At 37.2% G+C, this 25701-nt stretch overlaps 3 protein-coding genes across 3 annotated transcripts in view; 2 read left to right on the forward strand and 1 right to left on the reverse strand.

The window, feature by feature from the left end:
- UBE2Q2 (ubiquitin conjugating enzyme E2 Q2) overlaps positions 1-19202 on the forward strand; it is a 68080-nt gene extending 48878 nt beyond the window's left edge. Inside the window, exons 9-13 of the mRNA XM_036843457.1 lie at positions 2232-2290; positions 11149-11197; positions 11651-11746; positions 16790-16856; positions 18755-19202. Coding sequence (XP_036699352.1) covers positions 2232-2290; positions 11149-11197; positions 11651-11746; positions 16790-16856; positions 18755-18786 — 303 coding nt within the window. The 3' untranslated portion in view covers positions 18787-19202. The remainder of the gene's footprint in view (positions 1-2231; positions 2291-11148; positions 11198-11650; positions 11747-16789; positions 16857-18754) is intronic.
- LOC118890505 (eukaryotic translation initiation factor 1-like) lies at positions 1659-2106 on the reverse strand. Its single transcript, XM_036843458.1, has one exon. The coding sequence runs from the start codon at positions 2007-2009 to the stop codon at positions 1659-1661; it is 351 nt and encodes a 116-aa protein (XP_036699353.1). The 5' UTR covers positions 2010-2106.
- Positions 19203-22617: 3415 nt separating the features above from the next.
- FBXO22 (F-box protein 22) overlaps positions 22618-25701 on the forward strand; it is a 30756-nt gene continuing 27672 nt past the window's right edge. The window contains exons 1-2 of the mRNA XM_036841634.1: positions 22618-22861; positions 23218-23356. Of these exons, the coding sequence (XP_036697529.1) occupies positions 22713-22861; positions 23218-23356 (288 nt within the window). The 5' untranslated portion in view covers positions 22618-22712. The remainder of the gene's footprint in view (positions 22862-23217; positions 23357-25701) is intronic.

Genomic DNA, 25701 nt, shown 5'->3' on the forward strand with positions numbered 1-25701 from the left:
TGATATGATTATTGCTACTCCAGCTTTCTTGTTATTTCCTTTTGCATGGAATATCTTTTTCCATCCCCTCACTTTCAGTCTGAATGTGTCCCTAGGTCTGAAGTGGGTCTCTTGTAGACAGCATATATATGGGTCTTGTTTTTGTATCCATTCAGCAAGCCTGTGTCTTTCGGTTGGAGCATTTAATCCATTCACGTTTAAGGTAATTATTGATATGTATGTTCCTATGACCATTTTCTTAATTGTTTTGGGTGTGTTTTTGTAGGTCCTTTTCTTCTCTTGTGTTTCCCACTTAGAGAAGTTCCTTTAGCATTTGTTGTAGAGCTGGTTTGGTGGTGCTGAATTCTCTTAGCTTTTGCTTATCTGTAAAGCTTTTGATTTCTCCATCAAATCTGAATGAGATCCTTGCCGGGTAGAGTAATCTTGGTTGTAGGTTCTTCCCTTTCATCACTTTAAGTATATCATGCCACTCCCTTCTGGCTTGTAGAGTTCCTGCTGAGAAATCAGCTGTTGATCTTATGGGAATTCCCTTATGTTATTTGTCATTTTTCCCTTGCTGATTTCAATAATTTTTCTTTGTGTTTAATTTTTTCCAATTTGATTACTATGTGTCTCTGCGTGTTTCTGCTTGGGTTTATCCTGTACCGGACTCTGCGCTTCCTGGACTTGGGTGGCTATTTCCTTTCCCATGTTAGGGAAGTTTTCAACTATAATCTCTTCACATATTTTCTCAGACCCTTTCTTCTTCTCTTCTCCTTCTGGGACCCCTATAATGCGAATGTTGTTGCGTTTAATGTTGTCCCAGAGGTCTCTTAGCCTGTCTTCATTACTTTTCGTCCTTTTTTTTCTTTATTGTATTGTACAGCAGTGAATTCCACCATTCTGTCCTCCAGGTCACTTATCCGTTCTTCTGCCTCAGTTATTCTGCTATTGATTCCTTCTAGTGTATGTTTCATTTCAGTTATTGTGTTATTCATCTGTGTTTGTGTATTCTTTAGTTCTTCTAGATCTTTGTTAAACATTTCTTGCATCTTCTCGATCTTTGACTCCATTGTTTTTCCGAGGTCCTGGATCATCTTCACTGTCATTATTCTGAATTCTTTTTCTGGGAGGTTGCCTATCTCCGCTTCATTTAGTTGTTTTTCTGGGGTTTTATCTTGTTCCTTCATGTGGTACATAGCCCTCTGCCTTTTCATCTTGTCTATCTTTCTGTGAATGTGGTTTTTGTTCCACAGGCTGTAGGATTGTAGTTCTTCTTGCTTCTGCTCTCTGCCCTCTGATTGATGAGGCTATCTCTGTGTGTTTCTTAAGTTTACAATATACTGTTCTGTTTGGGCCTGATCTTAACTTCATTTTTACTAGCTTTCGTTTTCATTTCATTTCATTTTGGAGGACTATTTTTATGTTTATGATCCTCATTCATCATTAGATAATAAATGTATACGTTCTTTATAAACGATTTTTATTCTTTTTAATGTTTATGTTTTTTTTGGCTCTTTTTATTGCATGAAGGATTACAGTAGTCCCAAGTTAAAAGCAGACCCCAAATGGTTACATTATACAAGCTGTGAGGTTTTTAAACTTGTGACAAGGGGCAGAAGGAAAATTCTACTCACTGCAAGGAAATCCTCTCGTAAGCTTCGGTGAGCCAGAAGCACTTAAAACCCATGAACCTTCAGCTGATCGTCCTTACCCAGTGTAGTCTCTATGAGGAACTGGCATATGTTCTTGATGTTCTTGCGCTGGTCACCCTGTAGCTGAATTACTTCTCCATATTCTGAATGCTCAATTACAGTACCATTGCAGGCAAATTTCTTCTTAAACGCCTTCGCTAGTTTCTTTTTATCGTAACCATGAGTGATCCCTTGGACAGTAGTAAGGGTCTTCCTGCCGTTTTTCTGCTGAATTCTTATATGGATATAATCCTCAGTGCCAGCAGGAAGCAGATCATCACCCTTACTTGCATCAGCAAAGGGGTAGAAAGAGTGGAGGTTCTGGATAGTGGACATATGATACGATCCCTTTTCCTTGGTGGAAACGGCCTGCGGAAGGCGGCAGCTGGAGAAGGCGGGTTGGGGGGACGGAGTGTCAGGAAGCCAGGGGGCTCAAGGGGGAGGCTGCTGAGTCCTCAGTGGCGGCTCAGTGACTGGGCTATAGAGTATTTTTAAATCTTCTAAATAATTCAGTATTAAGGATATTCTTAAAATTAAACTTGCTTATTTGTTTTTTAGGATAATTTTCCATTTGATCCTCCATTTGTTCGAGTGGTGTTACCTGTTCTCTCAGGAGGGTAAGTTTAAGTGATTGTTTTCTTCGATAGTCTACATCAGAATCATTTGGAGGGCTAATTAAATGCTAGGAGGCCTAGAATGCTAGGCTTTACCTCAAGGTTTCTGATTCAGTAGGACTGGGGTAGGGCCTAAGAATTTGCATGTCTTAGATGGTCTCAGGTGAAGCTGATGTTCTAGGCTGGGAACCATAATTTGAGAATAACTGGCATAAACCATTATGTTTACAGGTAGAGTTTTTAATGACCCCTATTTGTGCATACTTCACCTTAAAAAATCGAAAGTTTTTCAAATGTAAGATGTGATTGAGGGTTTAGAGAAAGTTAAGATTAGAGTGAATCCCACATGCCTATGATCCTAGGAATAGTCACAGGAAATCTCATGGGCCTATGGAGCTGGTCATTGATCTTCTAAAGCTGGTCATTTATCTTCTAACTGGTTGTCTCAGTTTGGTAGAATCAAATGGTAATTGTCATGCATTTTTTAATTGAAGCTTCTATTGCCTTTTGGTGATTAGAAGTCATATGAAGGATGGGGAAAAGATCAGAATTTGTACCTAGGTTAGTTGTGAAATGTTCTGTAGATCCTCAAAGTAAGAGCAGTTAAACTAATTTGAGAATTCTGATATGCTCAGCTAATCAATTCCACTTTGTGAGACATATTATGGTGATTAAAACCTAAAAATATCCAGTCCTCTGATCATCTCTATGGTTGATATAGTAATAGTTTCATTTAGATTAAAGCAATCTGGGTGGCTATAAATGATTGAGGAAAATATTTGGAAACTTTTTGTCAATTCAGGATAAATATATAAAAATATTTTTATCAGATCATTTTGAAATCTGATGTAAACTTGACATAGATTTTTCACATTCTGTTGTGAAAAATCCCAAGAATTTTAAGAATTTATGATCTTAGTAGTTTACCACCTTGTTATAGAGACAAACACATGAAATTATGAATAATGCCATTTTCAGTTTAAAAATCTGTTATATATTGAATAGTTTCTCTTCATTGATGCCTTTTACCAAATGGGGTTAATTTCCCATTATTCAAGTGAATAACTGGAATAATAAGCTGGTGACTTATCCAGATAAATCTTCTAACGTCTAATAAAGTATTTTTCCATTATACTAAAAGGCAGCAATGTTAAAGATTAAAAGTATTGAGTACTCAATTGATTGTCAGATGTTAAACACGGACTTAAGTTCTCTGAGGTTGAAGGAGAAAGGGATTGCTTCTGGCAATAGTGATCTGGGAAGACTTGGACAAGTAAGTGGGATCTCAGCTAGGCCATGAAGTATTGGGTGGGGTTTGGTCAACTGACGGAGGTTGAAGGAAAATTGTCTATGTAGGCGAAAAGTAAACACAATCACACATTTGGGAAAGAGCATGCTGTATTCAGAGTGTGCCAGATCAGTTTGAGCTATAACACAAGAGGGGTAGAATTCATATAGAAGAATTATAAGAAATTGTGTTGACAGTATCTTATAATTATATAGGAGCATGGATTGGTGAGCAAACTATTTCCCATGGATATTGAATTTATCTTTCTGTAACTGGTTCAGGAACAGGGAAATAACAGTAAAGAGAATGTTTTAGAAAGATAAATATGGTGACAGTAGAAGAGACTACAGGACAAATTTATATTCACAAAACCTGGAAGAATGCGAGCCTTGTTAGCTAGAGCTGAGGCCACTGTCTTAGGATGAAGTGATGACAACCTAAATCGGTACAGTAGTAATGGGAATGGAAAGATGAGTGAAAGGTGAGTGCTAATTTGAGGCAGAATCAAAATGATGTTGAGGCAAAATCAAAATAACAGTCTACTATTAAGTAAAGAGGAAGAATTACTGGCTGACACGGGAAGAACTAAAGAAGAACTAAGATGTGTGAAGCCTGATAGAACAGAGCTTGCAATCTTAGAATAAGCCTAAAGCTTGAACAGTGTGACTCTGGATAGATTATTAAGTAATTTTTGTTCCAGATATTTTATATCCCACATCTCCTAGCTACTCCCTTATTTGTTTCTTGTCATAGTCAAAAAATTTTTTTAAACATAACAGCTTTATTGTGATACAATTTACATATGATAAAACTTACCTTTTAAAGTATATAATTTAGTGGTTTAGTATACTCAGAGTTGTGCAACCTTTACCACTAATTTCCATCACCTTCCAAATGAAACTGTGTACCCATTAGCAGTCACTTCTCATTCCTCCTTCCTACACCCCACCCACCAGCAACCACAAATCTCCTTTCTGTCTCTCTGGATTTTCCTGTTCTGGACATTTCATTTAAATGGAACCAAACAAATTACAGCCTTTTGTGACTGGCTTCTTTCACTTAACAAAATTTGTGGGCTTCCCTGGTGGCGCAGTGGTTGAGAGTCTGCCTGCCAATGCAGGGGACATGAGTTCAAGCCCTGGTCCAGGAAGATCCCACATGCTGTGGAGCAACTAAGCCCGTGTGCCGTAACTACTGAGACTCCGTGCCACAACTACTGAAGCCCATGTGCCTAGAGCCCATGCTCCGCAACAAGAGAAGCCACCGCAGTGAGAAGCCCCGCGCACTGCACAAAGCGTAGCCCCTGCTCGCTGCAACTAGAGAAAACCTGCGCGCAGCAACGAAGACCCAGTGCAGCCAAAAATAAATAAATAAAATAAATTTATATTAAAAAAAATTTGTCAAGGTCCATCCACATTGCAGCATATATCAGTACTTCATTCCATTTTATTTATGCATGGACATTTGTTTTTTCCACCTTTGGGCTATCATGAATAATGCTGTGAATATTCATGTACACGCTTCTGTGTGTACATGTTCATTTCTCTTTCGCATATACCTATGTGAGGAGGCACTAGGTCCTTTGGTAACTAACATTTTGATGAAGTACCAGACTGTTTTCCAAAGTGGCTGCACCATTTACATTCCCACAAGCAATGTGTATATAACCACACTCTTCACTTCCTGTTCACTTTTCAGCCCCATGTAGTCTGGCATTGGCTGTTAGTGTTCCTCCCAAACTGGTATAGCCGATAGGGACTTTGGTATTGGTAAATACAGAAGTCCCTTTTCAGGCTCTGTCATATCTGATTATCAGATTTCTCAGCAACATTGAAACATTTTTCCCTTGGCTTCTGATTGCCTCTTCTCAGTATCTTTTGCTGGAAACTCCTTGTTTACTTAACTTCTACCTATTGGAGTTCTTCAGAATTTAGTACTGGGTCCTTTTTTCTTTTCCCTTCATTCCTTTGCCTTTTCTTAAAAATTAAAATTTTAATTGAGTTAATTGTGTATTTGCACACAGTTGTAAGAAATAATAGAGATACCTTGTACCCTTTGCCTAGTTTCCCCAGTGGTAACATTTTTGCAAAGCTGTAGTATAATATTACGAGGAGGCAGTGATACAGTATGAGACATTGATACAGAGATAGTGATACGATAAGTAGAGATTATTCAGTTTTTCCCAGTTTTACTTATAACTCATGTGTGTGTATGTGTGTATTAAGTTCTATATTGAGTAGGTTTGTGTATCCACCACCACAGTCAAGGTACTGAACAGTTCCAACACCATGAGGATCCTTCCTGAGGCCCCTTTAAACCATACCCATTTTCCTCTAATGCTCCCTCTTCCCTTAATTCCTGGCAACCACTAATCTGTCCTGCATTCTTAGTATTTTGTCATTTCAAAAAAAATTTACATAAATGGAATCATACATTTTTGGATTGCAACCTTTAGGGATTAGCTTTTTTTTTTTTAACTCATAATTCCTTGGAGAGTCATCTAAGTGCCTGACTACTTTGTTCCTTTTTATTGCTGAGTACTAGTCCATGGTGCACCATGTACCACAGTCTGGTTAACCAGTAACCTGCTTTAGGACTTCTAGACTGATTTCAGTGTTTGGGTATTACAAATAAAGCTGCTATGAATAGTTGTGTACAGGTGTTTTTTTGTGAATGTATTGTCCTTTCTCTGGGATACAAGTCCAGGAGTGCAATTGCTGGATCATATGGTCATTGCATATAGAGTTTTTAAAGAAACTACGAAACTGTTTTCCAGAGTGGCTTTACCATTTTACATTCCTACCAAGAATGTGTGAGTGACACACTTTCTCCACATCCTTGCCAGCATTTGGTGATGTCACTTGTTTTTATTATAGGCATTCTGTTAGGTGTGTAGTGATGTCTCATTGTGGTTTTAAGTTGCTTTCCCTAATATTCCCCAGTGTTGAATATCTTCATGTACTTATTTGACAGCTTTATATACTCTTCCAAGAGATATTTGTTCATGTCTTTTGCCAATTTTCTAATTGGATTGTATTTCGTTGAATTTTGAAAGTTTTAAAAATATATTCTACATAATAGTCCTTTGCTGGATATGTGGTTTTTTAATTTCTTCTAGTATGTAGCTTCATTTCATCTTCTTAACAGAATCTTTTGTAGAACAAAATATTTTAGCTTTGATGAAGTCAAATTTATAGATGTTTCTCCTTTTATAGATAATGCTTTTGGTGTCAAATCTAAGAACTCTTTGCCTAGTCCTAGATCCCAAAGATTTTCTCCTACCTTTTTTCCCTCAAGGTTTTACAGTTTATAGATAAGTCTGTGAATCATTCTGAATTAATTTTTGCATAAGGTATGAGGTGTAGGTCATAGATTTTTGCCTAATGTCCAGTTGCTCTAGCATGATTTGTCGAAAAAGCTCCCATGGCTTTTGAAATATTTCTATGTGCCATTGTCTCCCAGGTTCGTATCTCACATCCCTATGTCTTTTCTGCTTCCAATGTTCTTCTGCCTTCTTGACACCTCTACTTGAATGTCTCTTATACAGGCACCTCAGACTATTCAGGACAAAAACTTGAACCCATCTTCTTTTCAGTTTCCCTTCCCCAGTCTTGCTTATCTTAATTAATGAACCTAGGAGTCATTCTTTACATCACCTTTTCCTCATTTTCCTTTGATTCTCCCTTTTAAAGGTTCTCAGATCCAATTACTTGTCTCCATTTTTGTTGCTACCACCATCAGTTCCCACTTGGATCACTTCAGAGGGTTCCTGATCGACTCCTGCTTCTGTTCCCTCATTCATAAAGCTTCTCTAGAGTGAGCTTTTACAAATTTGTTCTGATTATGTTGCTCCCCTGCTTAAGCTCTTCCCATGTCTTCCCACTGCTCCTACAGGTTGATGTCCTTACCATATTCTACACGCCCTCTGTGATCTTGCCCTTGCTTCCCTCTTCAGTCATCTTGTTACCACACTTTCCCTCTCTGAGCTAATGCCCCACTAGTTGTCTTTCAGCCCCTAGTACCGAGCAGACTCTTTCCTCATGACTTCCATATACATTTCCTCTGCCTGGAATGTTATTCCCACCCACACTTCAATTCCTGCAGGTCTCAGCCTGTGTGTCACTCTTAGATATGCTGTTCCTGACCACCAAATTTAAAATAAGCCTCCTGGTTTTTCCTTCTCACAGAACTCTGGGTCTCCATCCCCCACTTTATTGTTTATTTGTTTAACATCTGTAATCTTTACTGGATTGTAAACATCATGAAGGCAGGGTCATGCCAGTTTTCTTCATTGTATGCTCTGTGTCTGGTTCAGTGCTTTAGCATACATACTATATATGCAGTAGATATTTTTGAATGAATGAACGAGATAGGAAAATATAGTAAGTTAGCAAGATGTAGGCAGTTTAGGGTAATATACAATTCCCAGTCCACTGATATTTTTATGAGCTATTTTATTGAGCCATCGAAACTTGACCATCTTTCTTGCTTAGTCCAGGGTGTAGTGTAGTGAGAATCAGAAGGATTATTTGATGATAATACAATACATTGTGAGAGAGCTGTTTGTAGGCAACTGAAGATGCTTTATTGGTTGATATAATAAGAAGTATTCTTTGTGTCCCAGTCATCCACAAAGAAAATACTTCTACTTCTAGATGACCATGGGTTGTTTCTGTCTGTATTGAGAGAACATTATCTTAAGAATCTGGTTTTAAATGTCAGCATTTTCTTTATCCCTCTCTTAGGGCTCTATTCTTAGAATCCATGGCCCCTTTCCTTACCTCGAAAGGGGAGGATTATGATTGTTTTATGTGGGCTGATAAGCCTGCCTTTTTTTTTTTAATGTCATTATCAAGAATTTGACTATAATATAAAAATTTTATTTCTCATCTCTGTTTTTTGGATCATGTTGTATGATTTAAGAATCATGTTGTATGATTAATGTTACTTGTTGTCCCTTTAAGTACTGATTAATGGTATCTGTTGTCCCCTCAAAGCAATTAAGTGATCATCATAGACTGTGGGTGGGGAGGTTAGCTGGCAAACATTCTTGCAGGAACCTCCTAGTAAAACAAAAATTCTATAAATTGAATGCCTGAAGAGGCTGAGCTTAGGATAGTGTTTGCTATACAACTTTGGCAACTGAAAATTTTTTTAAGTTGAAAATATTAACTATGCCCATGTATATGGCATTTTATCTTTAGATGACTCTTAGATTATTTTTTTTTTCTAATGTTCTTGCATTGTCTCAATATTCAGCAGGAACTCTTTGTTTGGAGGCAAAGCGCAATAAGCGTTTGGAACACATATTGATAAAATGATACAGTACAGAAGTAGAGTTGATGAAATGATACAGTACAAAAGTAGAATTGGCTACTTCTTTTAGGTGTAAATGCTGCTGACAGTATATATTAAGGAAAAGTTTAGTAAGTGTATATTAAGGAAAAGTTTAATATGCATTAATATATACTTAGCTCACTTTTTGTATAGGTACTAGAACTACTTCTGTCTTGTGTTAGACATCCAACAAACATTTTTGTAGCTATTATGTGCTTGTAGAAAATGTACTTTCTTTTGATCTACAAGTATGAAAACTTCCCTTCTTCCCTCCTGACAAGACTCTCCACCCCAAAATGAAGAGTGGGGTGCTAAAAGGGAAGGTGGTGGTTAGATAATTGGTAACTCAGTGTCGTCTACACATCTCCTTTTGCTGAAATGTTTCTCTTTAGCATTTCTGAAGTGTAAGGACCAATGAGTGTAATGAGTGTTAACTCATTAACAGATTACTAGACTTTGAGCAGTTTTGGAGGGGCCAAAATCCCAATGAGAACTTGGATCTTGTAATTCTGTTAAATCAGCAAGTGCTTATTTAAAGCTGACTATGTACAAGATGCACTTTGAGCCCAGTGGGAGATTCAAAGAATTGGAGACAGATTTCTGAGTTTCAGGAACATAAGAGAATATACAAAGTTTAAAATCCCATGATTCTCCTCCCTAATTTAATTTTTTGGAGTGTTTTTCTTTCCTTCGTATTAGACTTTTACTTTGAAAGTTCCCAGAAGTTGGGACAAGCAAGTAAGAGAGACAGTTGCCTAAATTCTTCAGGATGGGGGTAGTTACTGACTACTTTATGTTAGTGAATAACTTCACTGTAACTGTTTTTACTAATGGTCTACAGTATAAGTTTTTAGATTGCTTACTTCTCTGTAATTTGGTTTAGTCAACACAAGGATGCATTTGGTTAGCCAGAATGCAAAATTTGCTGGCTAGAATGGTCTTGGAAAGTTTTATGGGGCAGGGGGGAATATGGCATTTGGAAGAGTAGGCAGCAGTGGGAATCTCAGGCAAGGAAGGGAAAGGCATGGGCAAAGTCCCAGAGGACAAAAAAAATTTGTGGTAGACTCACTTTTCACCTAGACCTGATCAGTGGTCTTACCTTATGTATTTTCAATATTACCACAGTTTTTCTTCTGTAATTACCATACCTTTGATTTTAAGCATGATATTTAATGTTTTTTTTTAAAGATTCGAGCTCTTTTTTTAAAAATAAATTTAGTTTTTAATTTTTATTTATTTATTTTTGGCTGCATTGGGTCTTCGTTGCTGCGCGCGGGCTTTCTCTAGTTGTGGCGAGCGGGGGCTACTCTTTGTTGCGGTGTGCGGGCTTCTCATTGCAGTAGCTTCTCTTGTTGCGGAGCATGGGCTTTAAGCACACGGGCTTCAGTAGTTGTGGCACATGGGCTCAGTAGTTGTGGCTCGCAGGCTCCAGAGCACAGACTCAGTAGTTGTGGCGCATGGGCTTAGTTACTCCGTGGCATGTGGGATCTTCCCAGACCTAGGGCTCGAACCCGTGTCCCCTGCATTGGCAGGCGGATTCTTAACCACAGCGCCACCAGGGAAATCCTAATGTGTTTTAAAGTTTAACATTAAAGGACGAATTACTTTGTTTGAGAAAGTATTACAAGGCTGAAGAATCTTGATCTAAATAATGATTTCCTAAGGGAGATCTGGGAAATCCCCAGTAATTGTTGGTTCAGAGAACAGTCCTCAGGACTGGGAAGAGAAATAAGGGAGTCCCAGAGAGGGGCTCCATGGTCAGAACCATTTGATCTTCAAAACAGAATGAAAAAAAATTTTAACTATAAATATAAATGCAGATGTTCATTATTATAGATAGGGTAAAGTCACTCCTGTCAGAGGAAGAACTCTTGGCTGTGTAACATGATGGTGGAGAAATCTTTGGATGAGTAGAACAGTTGAAGGCCATATAAGGAAATTTTTCTCCTGCTCCCATTCTCTGGAATATTTAGGGCTAAGTTCTTAGTTTCTGATACCTTAAAAGTCTTCTGTTATTAAGAACCATTATTTAAAAAAAAAAAAGACATTTAGATGATGACATCAGAATTTTAGAATTACCCATAGTCCTGTAAATCTAACAACTATTTTCATTTTTGCATGTTATCTTCTAATCTTTACTTGTATGCATACTTTCTTAGTAATGGTACTTTAAAAATTGATGAAGAAGGAATACCAAGATCTAGAGAATTTTGTATGATTCCTTTTTCTTTTTAAGGTACGTGTTGGGTGGTGGAGCATTATGCATGGAACTACTCACAAAACAGGTGACTATTTTCTTATGGTGCTCGTGTTTTTCAACCGTAGAGTGTTTTAACTATGTAAATTAGATTCTAAGTGGACAAAGCTCCTTGTAATAGTACCTACTTTAACATAGTTTTTGTTTTTTGCTAATAGCACCTACTTTTAATAATGAAAGCTTTTTAAACTAGTAAAATGACGTTGTACTTGCTGCTTAATCTATGCTAGGATGGGCAATAAGAGTGATGTATATTTAAAGTTGTAATTTGCTCATTTTTAGCACTTCGAATGTTGGTTTGCTTTGCTTCTTTTTTTGTAAGATTTTGGAAATGGTCCAACTTTACTTTTACTCCTTGACCACAAACTTCTTAACATTAATTTGCTATTATTGAGTCATTATATGCCATTTTCTTAAGCTTTCCTAACTGGGAGTCAGGAATATCATTGTGTTTTCAAAAAGTGTTTTCTTCTTTCTGTAGGGCTGGAGCAGTGCCTATTCAATAGAATCGGTCATCATGCAAATCAATGCCACCTTAGTCAAAGGCAAAGCCAGAGTGCAATTTGGCGCAAATAAGGTACTTTTATTAAGAATGTCACATAAACTATAAGATATATTTCCTGTTATCTTCTGAGGCTTCTTTCTGTTCTCTTAGTCTTTGTTATTTCTACTATAGTTAAATATGTCTATAATTTAAAATTTATTATTGGTTTATATATACTAATAAGTAAAAAATTATATGTAGTTGTAAGTTTCCAAAAATTGAGATTATGTTGTAATAGTTAATTCCCAGTGAGCATATGCATACTAGGCTGTAATCTAAACTTTTTATTTGTATTAACTTTCAGTCCTCTTAATAACCTAAAAGTAGGTACTGTTATTGTCCTCATTTTATAGATGAGGAAACTGAAGTACACAGAAGTTAGGTACCTCGTCTAAGGTCACAGGTGACAGAGTGAGGATTGGAACCAGACTTTCTGGCCGTTAGTCTCTGCTCTTAACCACTGAGTTCTTTTCTTTATTCACTTACTGTATCAGAAATATCTTTTCATGTCTAATTGTAGTTATCTATAAACACTTAAGTGGACACTTAAGGATGTACTCTGAAGTTAGTATGTTTTGGAAAAATATGTGATGGAAATCATCCTGACCTGACATTTAAAAAAATCTGGATGTTCCTAAATTTCCTTGTAAATTTTGTATTAAATGCTTATCCAAATAGTACTAAATCTAAATAGGTATTTATAACTGTATTGCACATCAAATCATGAGCCCACTAGAATCTTAACTCACAGGGGAAGCAAAAAATTGAAAAGGCTGTTTTACAGAATTATATACTTGGGATAATATTATAAAATAACTTACTTTTAGCTTTTTAAACAGCTATTTCTTTGCATTAGAACAAAGTGCCATTTTGTATAAAATCTAGAAGTTAATTGAAAAGTAGTGAATTGCTTATAACTACATTTAACTAGTGTTTCTTAACAGTGTATATATTTTAGGTATTTTAAATGTGGCAATAGAATGATGTATTAGAACATCAAAACTTTGTTTTTCTAAATGACAATTTATGCTCACTATACAATTTCTAAAGTAGAAACAAATACAAACTAAAAAAGTCATCTGTAATTTGAGTGTCTAGAAATACTATTAGCATTTTGGTGTACTTCCAGTCTTTTAAATTTTCTTCCTGGCATTTATTTGTATGTAGAACTTGATGTTAAATTTCATCATTTTTTTTTTTTTAATTAGCGTGTTTTTCTCATTAAGAGAAAATATAAAAGGCTTAGAATAGTGATTTTTTTGAGTAATTGAAAGAACATTTTTACCAGTAACTCATGCTGTAAACTTACCTCTCTGGGCGTCTGTATCTTTACCTGAAATACAATTGATCTGGATATTTTAAGTTTCTTCCAGTTTTAACATTCTGTAATAACAATACGCTATCTTTGTTCAGTGCTGTAATTCCCTTGGAATCAATCAATTTCAATATAATTGGCTTAAACCTTTACATTTTCATAATTGTAGTTTTGTTAGCAAGTAAATATAACCATTTTATATAGAGTGCCAAGTTAGGCAGCTAAATATGTTTGCATATTAGAGTATGTCTTAGAAGGTGAATTTTTTTAATTGTTAAGGTGAAACCTCACCCTTCTATTTTTTTTTTCTTATTAAGAAATATATGTCAGTTAAGAATGTAGAAACTTTGCATGATGTAATATGGGTTTTACCTTCCAGCCTTCTATACTCAGCAGGGAATACTCTGAGTGTTAACTTTAAAAAGACAACTATCAAAAAAGTAAGGTGCTAAATGGAGTTAAAAATACGCTACCATTTGTGTAAGAGGGATAGACAAGGACATATTATAGATGTGCTTTTATAAGCAGAGAATATCTCTGGAAGGATATTCAAGAAAATGCTGATAATGATTATTTCTGACAAGGGAGTGTTGAAATATTGAGGGGGCAGGTTAGAATTGGGAGGAAGACTTTACTGTAGATCATTTGTGCTATTTGAATTTCTTTTTGCCATACAACTATTCAGAAATATTTAAAATATAAAAAAATACTACCAGCTATTGGTTCAAAATAAATGAGTTTGTACCCTAAAAAAATCTTACTAAAATGAGATAAATATATGTAAGTACTGAAAAACAGAAAAAGTTGCCCGTCCACACACATGAAATTTGGAGATAGGGTCAGATTGATAGAGCTGAGGATCTGCAGCTATGCCTGGGACAGAAGGATCTTGGCAAAGCTGGTTTTCTTATTCAGTTAACATGGAATAGAATATAGGCTGTAACATTAACTCTAGGCTATAGTAGTGAGAAAGCCTTCTAAAGTAGAGGTCTGATCATATGACTTTTAGCAGGAATTGGGGGTTTAGATAGGCAAGACAGTGCCTTCTAAGAAGCTTCTGTTCACTGTTTGGAGGGTAATGGTAGTTGAGCTAAATAGTGAAGTCCTAGAGCACACAGCCCTAACTAGCTATTTCTATAATCAGGAGAGGCATCTGTCTTCTCTACAACCCATAGACCTCCAGTTATTTACCTATAGGATCCCCTAGTCAGTGATCACATTCAGATGAGAGAACTGATTTTTTTTTTTTTTTTTCTGGGGGAAGTTGTTACCTATACTAAGCACTCCAGTCTTCTATTATAAATGAGCGAGATGGGGGAGCCAAATCTGGGAACCTTGAATAATCCCGAGATTCTCCAAGGAGACTAAAGTGGTCTCATGTTAGTTGTATCCACAGTTCTCATCAGCAGCAGGCACAATCTTTAGAGGAAAGCATTTCTAATTTAAGCCTGTAAGATTCTCAAAGATTAAGATCAAGCAAATATGAATTCAGTGAAAGATGACAAGCACATAAGTAGACAACCTAACATACATGAGAACTGGCAGAAACAATGAATAAGAGTTACATATTCCCAAAGACTTGAGGTTTTGGAATTAGCAGATACTAGAATTGTGAGAAAATGAATAATTATATGTAAAATCTAGTGTAAAGAAAAAAGAATCATAAAATTGAGCAAACGATAAGACCAGGAATGATGAGACAGATCTGAAAAAGAATGAAATAGAATTTATAGAAATTGAAAATGTTGAAATGAGAAACAATAGATTAGACATCAGAAGAGAGAATTAATTGATTAGAAGAAATAACTCAGAATGTTGCACAGAGAGACCGGGGGATAGACATTACAGCAGAAGTTAAGAGGTAGAGATCAGAATGAGGTCTAAAACATGTCTTATTCGAATCCCAGGAGGAGATAATAAAATTACATTAAAGAGAGAAATAGAAACCAGAAAGTGAAGTTGTAGAAGCAGGTCCAAATAAATAAGTCATAACAAATATAAATGGACTAAAGTTACCAGTTAGACAGTTCAAATTAAGAAGTCGTCTTTATTTATTTATTTTTATTAAAAAAATTTTTTTTGAAGTATAGTTGATTTACAATGTTGTGTTAATTTCTTTTGTGTTAATTTTTTTCTGTACAGCAAAATGATTCATTTATGCCTATGTAAATATATTCTTTTTCATATTCTTTTCCATTATGGTTTGTCACAAGAAGTATATTTAAAATGTGAAGATACAAAGAGATTGAAAAAAAAATTTTTTTTAAAGAAGAATGATAAAGATAGGCCAGTATAGGCATACCTTGGAGCTATTATGGGTTCAGTGCCAGACTACTACTTCAATAAAGCCAGTATCACAATAAAGCAAGTCACATGAACTTTTTGGTTTCCCAGTGCATACAAAATTTACACTATACTGCACTCTATTAAGTGTGCAATAGCCTTATGTCTAAAAAACAATGTACATGCCATAATTAAAAAGAACTTTACTGCTAAAAAATGCTAACCATCATCTGAGTCTTCAGTGAGTTGTAGTAGTAACACCAAAGATCACTGATCCCAGATCACTGTAACAGATACAGCAATGAAAAAGTTTGTGTCACATTTTGGTAATTCACAATATTTCAGACACACAAAATGAGCCAGTGCTGCTGGGAAAAATGGAGCCTATAGACCTGCTCAATGCAGGGTTGCCAGAAACTTCAAATTGTAAAAAAGGCAATATCTGCTAGGTGCAGTAAAGTGAAGTGCAATAAAATGAGGTTTGCCTGTATACACTAACAAAAAGGTGATGTAGCTGCAGTATCAAACAATGTGATTTTGGAACAGAAAGCATTAGCGACTGCTTAATGATGGAAGTCTCATTTAACCAGGAGGATATAATTTTTTACTTTGTCATGCTACCTATCGTTTGTTGAGAGGAAAAAGCAGGGGACAGTGACTGACAGCAATAGGCTGTACATTAATTTTCTTGTATAACCTTAAGGATATACAAGGATACTAGCAGTAGTTAATTTGGGTAGAAGAAGGAAGGTGGATAAGGGGAGGAACTGGGTGGTTTCAGGACAGGTAGGAAGGAGAGTTGTTACTTAGAATATGTTTATACATTTATTCTTATGCTGTGTGAATTTATTAAAAAATTCTATGACATAATATAATAGGCGTGTACCACTATGGAGAATGCTTATGATGTATTAATTGGAAGTTAAGATGTAGGCCAGTTGTACTCATGGGGATAAAATTAATGCTAAACTTGGCCCCTTAAAAGAGGTTCTAATCTAGAGGTTAACAAAAGAAGACTCCTTTAGTAATGGCTTGATGTCACTTGGACATTCTTTAGATTTTTAACTCAAAATGTCATTCATATGTGTAGTCCTTAAAGCCTAATGTTTCCTTACCTGAAGGTAATATTTTATAGTTCTTTTTCTTTTTTTTTGATGGAAGTTATGAGGAAGAGTTTTTCTACTTACATCCAAATAGCATCCTTTAACTTTATTCATAAAGCCTTGTACTTGTGCAATGGTAGGAGGACTTATAAAAATGAAGTGTGAATTTTGTAGATCTTTCCTAGAGAACAGTTTCGGTTTTGTTGTCCCTCTAAAATGGTAGAGAATAATGAAATTGAGAAATTTATTTTTGAAATGGAAATATAACTTAGTTTCCTGTGTTCTTTTAAGTACAGTGGTGATGCATCCATAAATTATTTGTAATGATTTTCATCTACTTATAGTTTTGATATAACATGTATAATTCTCTTTCAGAATCAATATAATCTAGCAAGAGCCCAACAATCCTATAATTCCATTGTACAGATACATGAGAAAAACGGTATGTTTAGTTAAATAAGTATTTATTGCCATTTATGAAATTTTACATAATGTACTGTTGATATTTATCATGTTTTATTCTTCTGTTTTTGCTTTAATTTCTTACAAAGTACAGTTACTACAGTGAAAAACTTTAACCTGAGGATACACACACTGTGTTTCATTCAAAATCTTTGTATCCTAAATACTTGGCCTGGGAACCTCTGAGTCACAGTCAAGATTTTTGAGTAGATTAAGGGATGGATCACTTTACTCACTTGAAATGTATGGTATTGGGATAGGAATTGAGTTAAAGGCAACTCTAAAGGTGGAGTTCTTGCTGTTAATACTGAGTAAATGCAGTCAGGATCATGAACCAGTTTCTGAAACATCTTCAGACTACTTAATGCTTTTTGACAATTGTACACATTTATTTATTCAAGTAAGAAAGTACTAATTTCAGTTTATACTTAAGAGTATTTGAGTTGTAAATTTAAAAAATTAAAATATCTTTCAAAACTTTATTGGCCTTTTAAAATTTTGCTTATTTTCACAATGCATGTTTGGAGTTTTTGTCTCTTAATAGTGAGGCAATAAACAAGTAGACTTGGAATCAGAAGACCTATTATCAAGTGGCATTTGTGTCACTCATTAGCTCTGTGGCCCTGAGCAAGTCCCATTACCGCTCAGCCTCCATTTCCTCATCTCTAAAATTGGCATGATGTCTGTCTTGCCGAACATGAGGAAAAAGCAAGTAGTGTGTACGCACAGCATTTTATAACCAAGTGCTGATATTCATGGTAGCTGGGGTAGTGAAACTGATGCTTTTTTGTGCAGAGTAAGTAAATTGATAGGAAGTAGTTTTCTTCAAGAGTATTTACAGTAAAGTGTTCTTTACTTTGCTAGAATGTGGTAGTTTATGACTTAAGATTTGTGTTTTGTGTGTGCTCACTTTTAATGACAGAGCAAACTTGCCACTTTTGCAGTGACTGCTTACTTCTGAAAGAGTAGTATTCAAAACAATTTTCAAGCTTCTGAAGAGGGAAATGATAAAAAACTTGAGGACAAAGCTGGGTTTTCATAATAATAATCATATCTAGCACCATAAATTAACAGACCCAGAGACTCCTGTATGCTCCTTCATTAACCAAGTGGATGCTTCACTAATCTTGGTATATTCATACTGTTCCAATGGCAATTTCATACCAAGCAATACTTAATCTCATTTGCCTTTTTAGAGAGAGCTTATATTTTTGTTGAGCTTAGAAACATATTTTTTTCTTATGTCTTACTTTTTGTTAAATTAGATGTTGTAGTCAGCATTCAAAAATGTTTATGGAAACTGTATTTGAGAAAGTGTGGGTGTGTGTATAATTAGCTATGGTGAAAGAGCAATAGATTCAGATTCAGGAGATGGCTTCTAGTACCTTCTGCTGCTAAATCTGATCTTGGGCTTACTCACTTAATCAGTGCACCTGCTGGGATGGCACCCTCACTGGTAAAATGACATCACTGCCTGATGAGAGTCCAAGTTCCTCTTATTCTAAAATACCAGAATTTTGTTTGGGGGATAGCTGTTTTCAGTGTGGTTTCCTTTCAAATACCGAACTGAAATGAAATATGAAACCTAGCTTGTTGCCTAATATTTCCACACTGTTCTCTTTTGGTAGAAATGCCATTAATATAGAGATCTTATGTTGAAAACTCAAGTACAGTTTATTCATAGAAAATAACTTTATATTGTGAACATAAATATCAAAATGCTATGTTACCAACCCAAGTGTAAGTTTAATTTTTACAGTAGGTTTACAGAGAAAAATTATGGGTAGAGAAAGTATCTAACCTTAGTAAAATGCCATTTCTCCTAGTTGGTTTAAGAATTAAAATATTTTAACTGTTTTTTTCCCCATTCTTTTTCAGGCTGGTACACCCCTCCAAAGGAAGATGGCTAAATGTGTTGACTTTTATATGTTTGGACCAATGTTGCTTTAAAGAAAATCTTTCCAACATGCAGACACAAGCTTTGAGTGCCCCTATAACAGCAGTACCGAAGATGTTAGCTAATAGATATTTTAGTGGATAATCTGTCAACTGATCCAATATAAGTTACAGCCTTTCCATTTTTCTCATTTTAGGTATCTTGGACTGAGCAGTGGGGCCTTTACTATATTTTTCCTGATAAATACACATACTGGCCACTCCTTATCATCTCTTTCTTTGAAAGGTGAAATGTGTTAAGCAGACAAGTCAGCATCAGGTTACTGAAGTTGCAACTTGAGGGCAACTTTCCCATTTTGAGCTCATGTGTTATGAGGATTTGCAATATATTGTTCCATTTAAAGCCAATAAAAGTTTAATTGATGTTTAATGTTGGTTTAGAAAATTTTAAGGTGTTCTAAATCACAGTAGCTTTTTCAGGTTAAAACCATTTTATGATATTGCCAAAATAATGACAGGAAACATACTTATTAAACTGTTAAAGGTTTTTTTTTATGGCTATGAAGATCTGAGTTGTTTTCCCAAGATTTGCTCTTTAGTAAGTTGTACTTTTCAGGCAAAGCAAAGCAGGGCTGTGCCAATTCAGGCTTGTAAGTAGTCATTTCCACTGGGGCATCAGAGTCTTGCTGGGCTGAATCTGCTTCTTGTTGGTTCAATATTTACTATGAAGAAGAGCTTGAAGTATAGAGCTTGAAGTTATTTTAAATACTAAGTCATTTTACGTTTCCATTTTATTAACGGGATGTTGCAATCAGTTGTAAACTAATAAACTTATAAAGTGATTGGCACAAAGACTCTTTGAACAAAAACTGCACAGTTAAGTACAAAAAGTAATTTGGAGACCTAAAGTTTTTGCTATAGTCATAACAATGGCTTTTACATTGAAAGACTAATAGGAACTCTACATATATTAATTCTTTTATAAAACCTGACTTAGATCAGTGTACTCTCCATTTTATTGCCTTACCAGAATCAGTCCTGTTGGGTTGGTAGTAGATTTTTTTATATACCCAGATTTGATTTAAAAGTAAACTCTAGTTATTAAGCACTTTTAAAAAGAAATCCAGAAGCACATTTTTTCTGCACAAACCAATTACAAAGTTCAAAAGTGTTTCTTATGCTTTGAGACTCAGTTTTTAACTTTGTAAACCACATCTGAGAGACTTGGCACTTCTGCATTATTGTGTTTAATTTCCTTTTTTTTTTTTTTCTATTTTGGTTAAGAAGACAGTAGAAAAAGATTTTCTGGCATTCTTGTTCACTTGGTTACATTTGTATAAAGTTCTGATTGCCAGTTGCTCAGATAAGTGACAAGGCAGAATTCTTTAAAGCATTAAAGTTCCTTAAACCTAAGGCTAAATCTTGAATACATTATTGAATTCTTTAATATCCTGATGGCTAGCAGATTGACAGCTGCACATTCAGCATGCTTTGTTTTTTTTTTTTTTTGGTTTTTGGTTTTTTTGGGACTTTATTTTTCATTGCAGATTTATTTGGCAATGTACAGTAAATTTTGTAAACTTGCATCAAGTTTATGAATAAAGAACCATTTAAAAAATAACTTTGTCACTTTCCCTCATAAAAGATAGTCTTTGCTTCAAGTTTCTACAGGCTATTGGGTTTCTGGAATAGGATTATATATGGTGGGATGGGGTGAGGAGAGGCTTGAGGGGAAGAGAGGCAGATTGATTTCACAAGAGAAAGCTAGAGAATCCAGAATTGGTGTGTATAGACTTGGCATACTCAGGGTTTCCTCAACCTATTCCCTCTCCCACACTCATTTTTTAATATAAATTCAAGTGCTACTTTCTTCATGGCTGTCCCTAGTTCCCCAAGTTACAGTAATCTGCTCCCTCTTTAGTATACCCATAGCCTCTTACACAATTGTCAGTTTATCTCACATACAAGAAGTCCAGAGGTAGGAAAATTCTAGGCATGGTACCTCTGCTTCTTTGAGATTTTTCCATGTTGGTTTCATCTTTGGATAGACTGTTGTCTTGGATGTGCAGCCACCTTAATCCATCCAGAGGTAGATAATGGTCCTGTTGTCTAGTGTCTCCTTAGGAAGTGAGGAGCTCTTTAGAAGTCCTCCCCACCCCCAAAGCATTATTGCCTCTCACTTTTCCTTGGCTAGAACTGGGGCCTGTGTCTACTCCTAAACTAATGGCTGGTGAAAAGAATGAGACCTTCATGATTAATATGGACCAGTGATTCTCAAGTTATGATTTGGAGAATGCTGGAGACTCCTGAGGCCCTTCTAGGAGGTTTTTAAGATCAAAACAGTTCTCCTAACACTAAAGCATTATTTGCTATTTTCACTCTCATTCTCTCACAAGTGTACAGTGGAGTTTTCCAGAGGCTACGTGATGTGATAGACGTGATACTGCAACAGATTGAATTCAGAAGCAGATCAAGCTGTCTTCTATTAAGCCAGAAATTAGAGGTTTGCAAGATGTAAAGATGCTACACTTATTCAATATTGGAGGGGGAGAGTGGTGGAGATTTGGTAAAGTTATTTTTTCATAAGTTATTTTGTTTATGTGTCATGAATTATTTTAAGTGAATATTACAATGTTTTAATTTAAAAAAAAATAAAATTTATTTATTTTTGGCTGCGTTGGGTCCTCGTTGCTGCACGCGGGCTTTCTTTTAGTTGCGGCGAGCGGGGGCTACTCTTCGTTGCAGTCCGCGGACTTCTTGTTGCGGTGGCTTCTCTTGTTGAGGAGCACCGGCTCTAGGTGCGCGGGCTTCAGTAGTTGTGGCTGGCAGGCTCTAGAACACAGGCTCAGTAGTTGTGGCGCACGGGCTTAGTTGCTCCGAGGCGTGTGGGATCTTCCTGGACCAGGGCTTGAACCCGTGCCCCCTGCATTGGCAGGCGGGTTCTTAACCACTGCGCCACCAGGGAAGCCCCCAATGTTTTAATTTTTAATATGGTAAATATAAATAGTCATAACCCATGTAAAGAAGCTCTTTGGTGTTGCCAATATTTAAGATTGTGAAGCAGTCCTGAGGCCAAAATGTTTGAGACCAGCTTGTTTAGACCAACCAAATTTACCAGTCGAGAGCTGGGCATCAGATCAGGGCCTTGTTAGCAAGGAAGCGGCAAGAGGAATAGATGTTGGCTGGGGATACAGCAGTATCTGCGGTGCTTACATTCCTTCTATCTGTGGTTCTCAAGCTGGGCTTGCATCATGGGAAAGCTTAAATCACAGTAAAGCTAGAACTACGACTGCTGGGCCCCACCCCCAAGTGTTTAAGTAGGCTTGGGGTGAGGACCGAGAATGCGCCAAACTGAGAATTTCTCAGGTGAATCTTGATGCTACTAGCAGGGAACCAGTGTTTGGGGTGTGCTTTCACAGCAATGGTAGGTGCTCTTTAAGCCGTTGAACACATTCAGAACTTGAGGGCTGCACGGTGTTGAATAAAGGTGGTGATTTTCAGTTTAAAGCAGATACTGCCAGTTCAGAAATTGGACTCATGCTGATAACAGGCAGTGGGGCTGTGAAGACCCACACAACATTATTTAGTCTGTGCCTTCCAGAACTCATGAATTAGAGAAACACCTGCACCGACAAAGAAAATACCGCTGCAAGTGCAGTGAGAGGCTCAGAAGGAGGTGGATATGGTTCGACTGCGGGAAGCCTCCTGGAAAGTTCCGGGAGGATTACAGGACGCGTGGCCACCACCTCCAAGCACCTGCTGGCGCTCCCAGACCAGCGCCGGAAACGTTTTGGCTTGGAGTCACGTGGGCGCCTCCTCAGCGGCCCCACCTCCCCTGACCGGCCGGAAGTGGCGCGCGCGCCTGCTCAGTGCGCGCACGGCTCGGCCTACGCCGCTCCCTTGGAGCCGCCGTACTGCTTCCCCGTCGTGTTGGTGAGGCATGGAGCCGGTGGGCGGTGGCGGTGGCGGTGATCGCCGCGGCTCCTCCCCCGCAGACCCGCGAAGCACCTTCGTGTTGAGTAACCTAGCAGAGGTGGTGGAGCGTGTCCTCACCTTCCTGCCCGCCAAGGCGTTGCTGCGGGTGGCCGGGTGAGGGGAGAGGAGACGGGAAGCTTACTTCGGGACTTGGCGGGGTGGGCGAATACCGTCGGGACCCAGGGCTGACCCGGGCTCCCTATCCCTACCCCTGCCCCAGGTGGTGGCCCCATACGCTAGGTACCCCGGCCGTAGTGCTCCCGGGGACCTTTCCCAGAGGAGCCAGGTTTTCTCCGCCCCCGGCTCTCCCTCCGAACCGGCGCCCGATGCCTCCCCCTCCCGGGGACTTTGGATCCCGCAGGAATCTCCTGCAGTTGCGCTAATGGGTGGTGGGGGCCGGAGGTTTGTGAGCCGCGGGAGAGAGGGAACTGAACGTCCGTTCACAGCCCTTTGTGCGTTTGCGTCCCCAGCGTGTGTCGCTTATGGAGGGAGTGCGTGCGCAGAGTATTGCGGACCCATCGGAGTGTGACCTGGATCTCCGCGGGCCCGGCGGATGCCGGCCACCTGGAGGAGCATTGCTTGGTCCGCGTGGTAGCTGAAAAGCTTGAGGCAAGTAAGAAGGGGTGTTGTGTACAGTCCTTTGCAGGGTTGGTGGGTCAGTCGTTGAGAACTAAATGCAACAATTTTGTATATGGCGTTACTTTTTGTAATTTAGGCAAGCTTTTCTCGTGACATGAAAAGATTTTGTAAACATCAGTTTTAATGACTGTGTATTGTAAGGATGTGCCATGGCTGCTTTGACCGTTCTTCACATATTGGGCATTTTATGTATCCAGATTGCCACTATTATGAAAATGCTGTTTAGAACCATCCTTTTACCTGCTTTCCTTGTCACTGTTTTGCAGGGATGGTAACTGAAGGATCTCTATTGCATAGTGTCACATAAAAATGCCAAGAACCAATACTTAAACCCCAAAATTTCAATCCCTGGTCCTGTTTAAAATTATATGTTTAGTATAATCTAAATTATTAAAAGCAAAAAAGGAAGAACAGAAAAGAAATAAGCCAAAATGCTAGCAACAGTTTCTTTTGGTGGTAGAAGTGTGTGTGTGTGTGTGTGTGTGTGTGTGTGTATACTGTGTTTTTAAAAACTTTTGTTTCTTTTCCTTCAAATTTTTACCACTGCAAGTATTATTTTTATTTAGCTTTAAAAGTTTATATATTGCAATGGCTGTTAAAGCCAGGCAGACTTAGGTGTGAACCCAGCTGTGGCACATACTAGCTGTGTGACTTTGAAAATGTTACCTAAACTCTCTGAGCCTGTAAAATGAAAAGAAAATAATACTGTTTACACTCTTACAGAGTTGTAAGGATTAAATAATGAAAAGGTAACCCATGTAACATTACCTACAGTGCTAGGAATATAATGTTTTCAATAATTGAAAGTATTATTCTCTGTTAATAGCGTTACTAAAATTCATATACTAATACCCTTAAAGAAATTTATACATTGTAGAAAACTCTAGTGTGGAGACAAAAACATGAAAACCTTGTCCAAATCATTCATGCTCTTTTCTTTGTGTTTGCCAAATTATCTAGTAGACATGATACTTTATAGCCATAAAGAAAGTTGATTTAGCATTTTTACTAGAAATATTTTAAAATCCACTAAAAATTTTATAAGACATCTGGTCATTTGGAACTTCTTTAAATGAGGTTCTAGTTGTCTTCTATTTTGCTTTGAGAACATTTCATGTTGAGGATTGCCACTGTCACTTCTAGTGAGACTTGGGAAGGAAAATTCAGCAGTTGCTTCTCAGTGCGTACCAGAAAAGAGAATCATAAAACCTCAGGGTTAGACTTCCAAACTTTAAGAATAGGAAACCCAGGGCCTAAGCACTTCCAGGGGTTATTCTGCTGGTTTATGGCAGAGTCAGCACTAACACCTAAATCTCTTAAATTCTCTCTCCTTTACTCACTACACCAGGCATCACAAACTCAAATGACTCCAGAGTTAGGTAACTCACAGTGGGTGGATGACTCGTTGTGACATCATAAAAAGTGATAGGGCTATGGCAGACCAGATAGTGCTTGCTTCTCCTTGGCCCCAGTCAAGGGGAATGCAGTCTAATAAGTGTTGCCAGAATGTGTACTTTTTCAAAATAAATCCACATTTTATATAAATATTTTGTGGGAATTTTAAATGTTGGCAACCAAAATACGTGTGTGTCTGTCTGCTTTGTTTTCTTCAGGAAAATTAATTATTTTAAAATTTAAGTATACTTGAATTACATCACTAAGTTAGTTCCAGATGCACAATATAGTGATTTAATATTTCTATACATTACAAAATGATCACCATAAGTCTAGTTCTCCTCTGTCACTATACAAAGTTATTATAATATTGATTATATTCCCCATGCTGTACGTTTCATCCCTGGGACTCATTTATTTTGTAACAGGGAGGTTGTACCTCTTAATCTCCCTTACCTGTTTTACTCATCCCCCAACTTCCCTCCCCCATGACAACCACCTGTTTATTCTCTATCTATGATTGTTTCTGATTTGTTATGTTTGTTCATTTGTTTTGTTTTTTAGATTCCACATATAAGTGAAATCATATGATATTTGCCTTTCTCTGACTTATTTTACTTAGCCTAATACCCTCTAGGTCCATCCGTGTTGTCACAGATGGCAAGATTTCATTCTTTTTTTATGGCTGAGTAATATCACATTGTATAGGTATACCACATCTTTATCCATTCATCTATTTGTGGGCACTTAGGTTGCTTCCATATCTTGGCTATTGTAAATAATTCTGCAGTGCATATATCTATTCAAATTAGTGTTTTTTTGTGGTTTTTTTTTTCCTCCCAGAAAAATACCCAGAGGTGGTATTGCTGGTTATATGGTAGTTCTGTTTTTAATTTTTTGAAGAACTTTCATACTGTTTT

The sequence above is a fragment of the Balaenoptera musculus genome, chromosome 2 (genome assembly GCF_009873245.2).
Source record: "Balaenoptera musculus isolate JJ_BM4_2016_0621 chromosome 2, mBalMus1.pri.v3, whole genome shotgun sequence".
Taxonomy (NCBI): domain Eukaryota; kingdom Metazoa; phylum Chordata; class Mammalia; order Artiodactyla; family Balaenopteridae; genus Balaenoptera; species Balaenoptera musculus.

Coding starts and splice junctions, on each gene's coding strand:
- LOC118890505 (XM_036843458.1), bottom strand. CDS start 2,009: ATGTCCACTATCCAGAACCTCCACTCTTTCTACCCCTTTGCTGATGCA.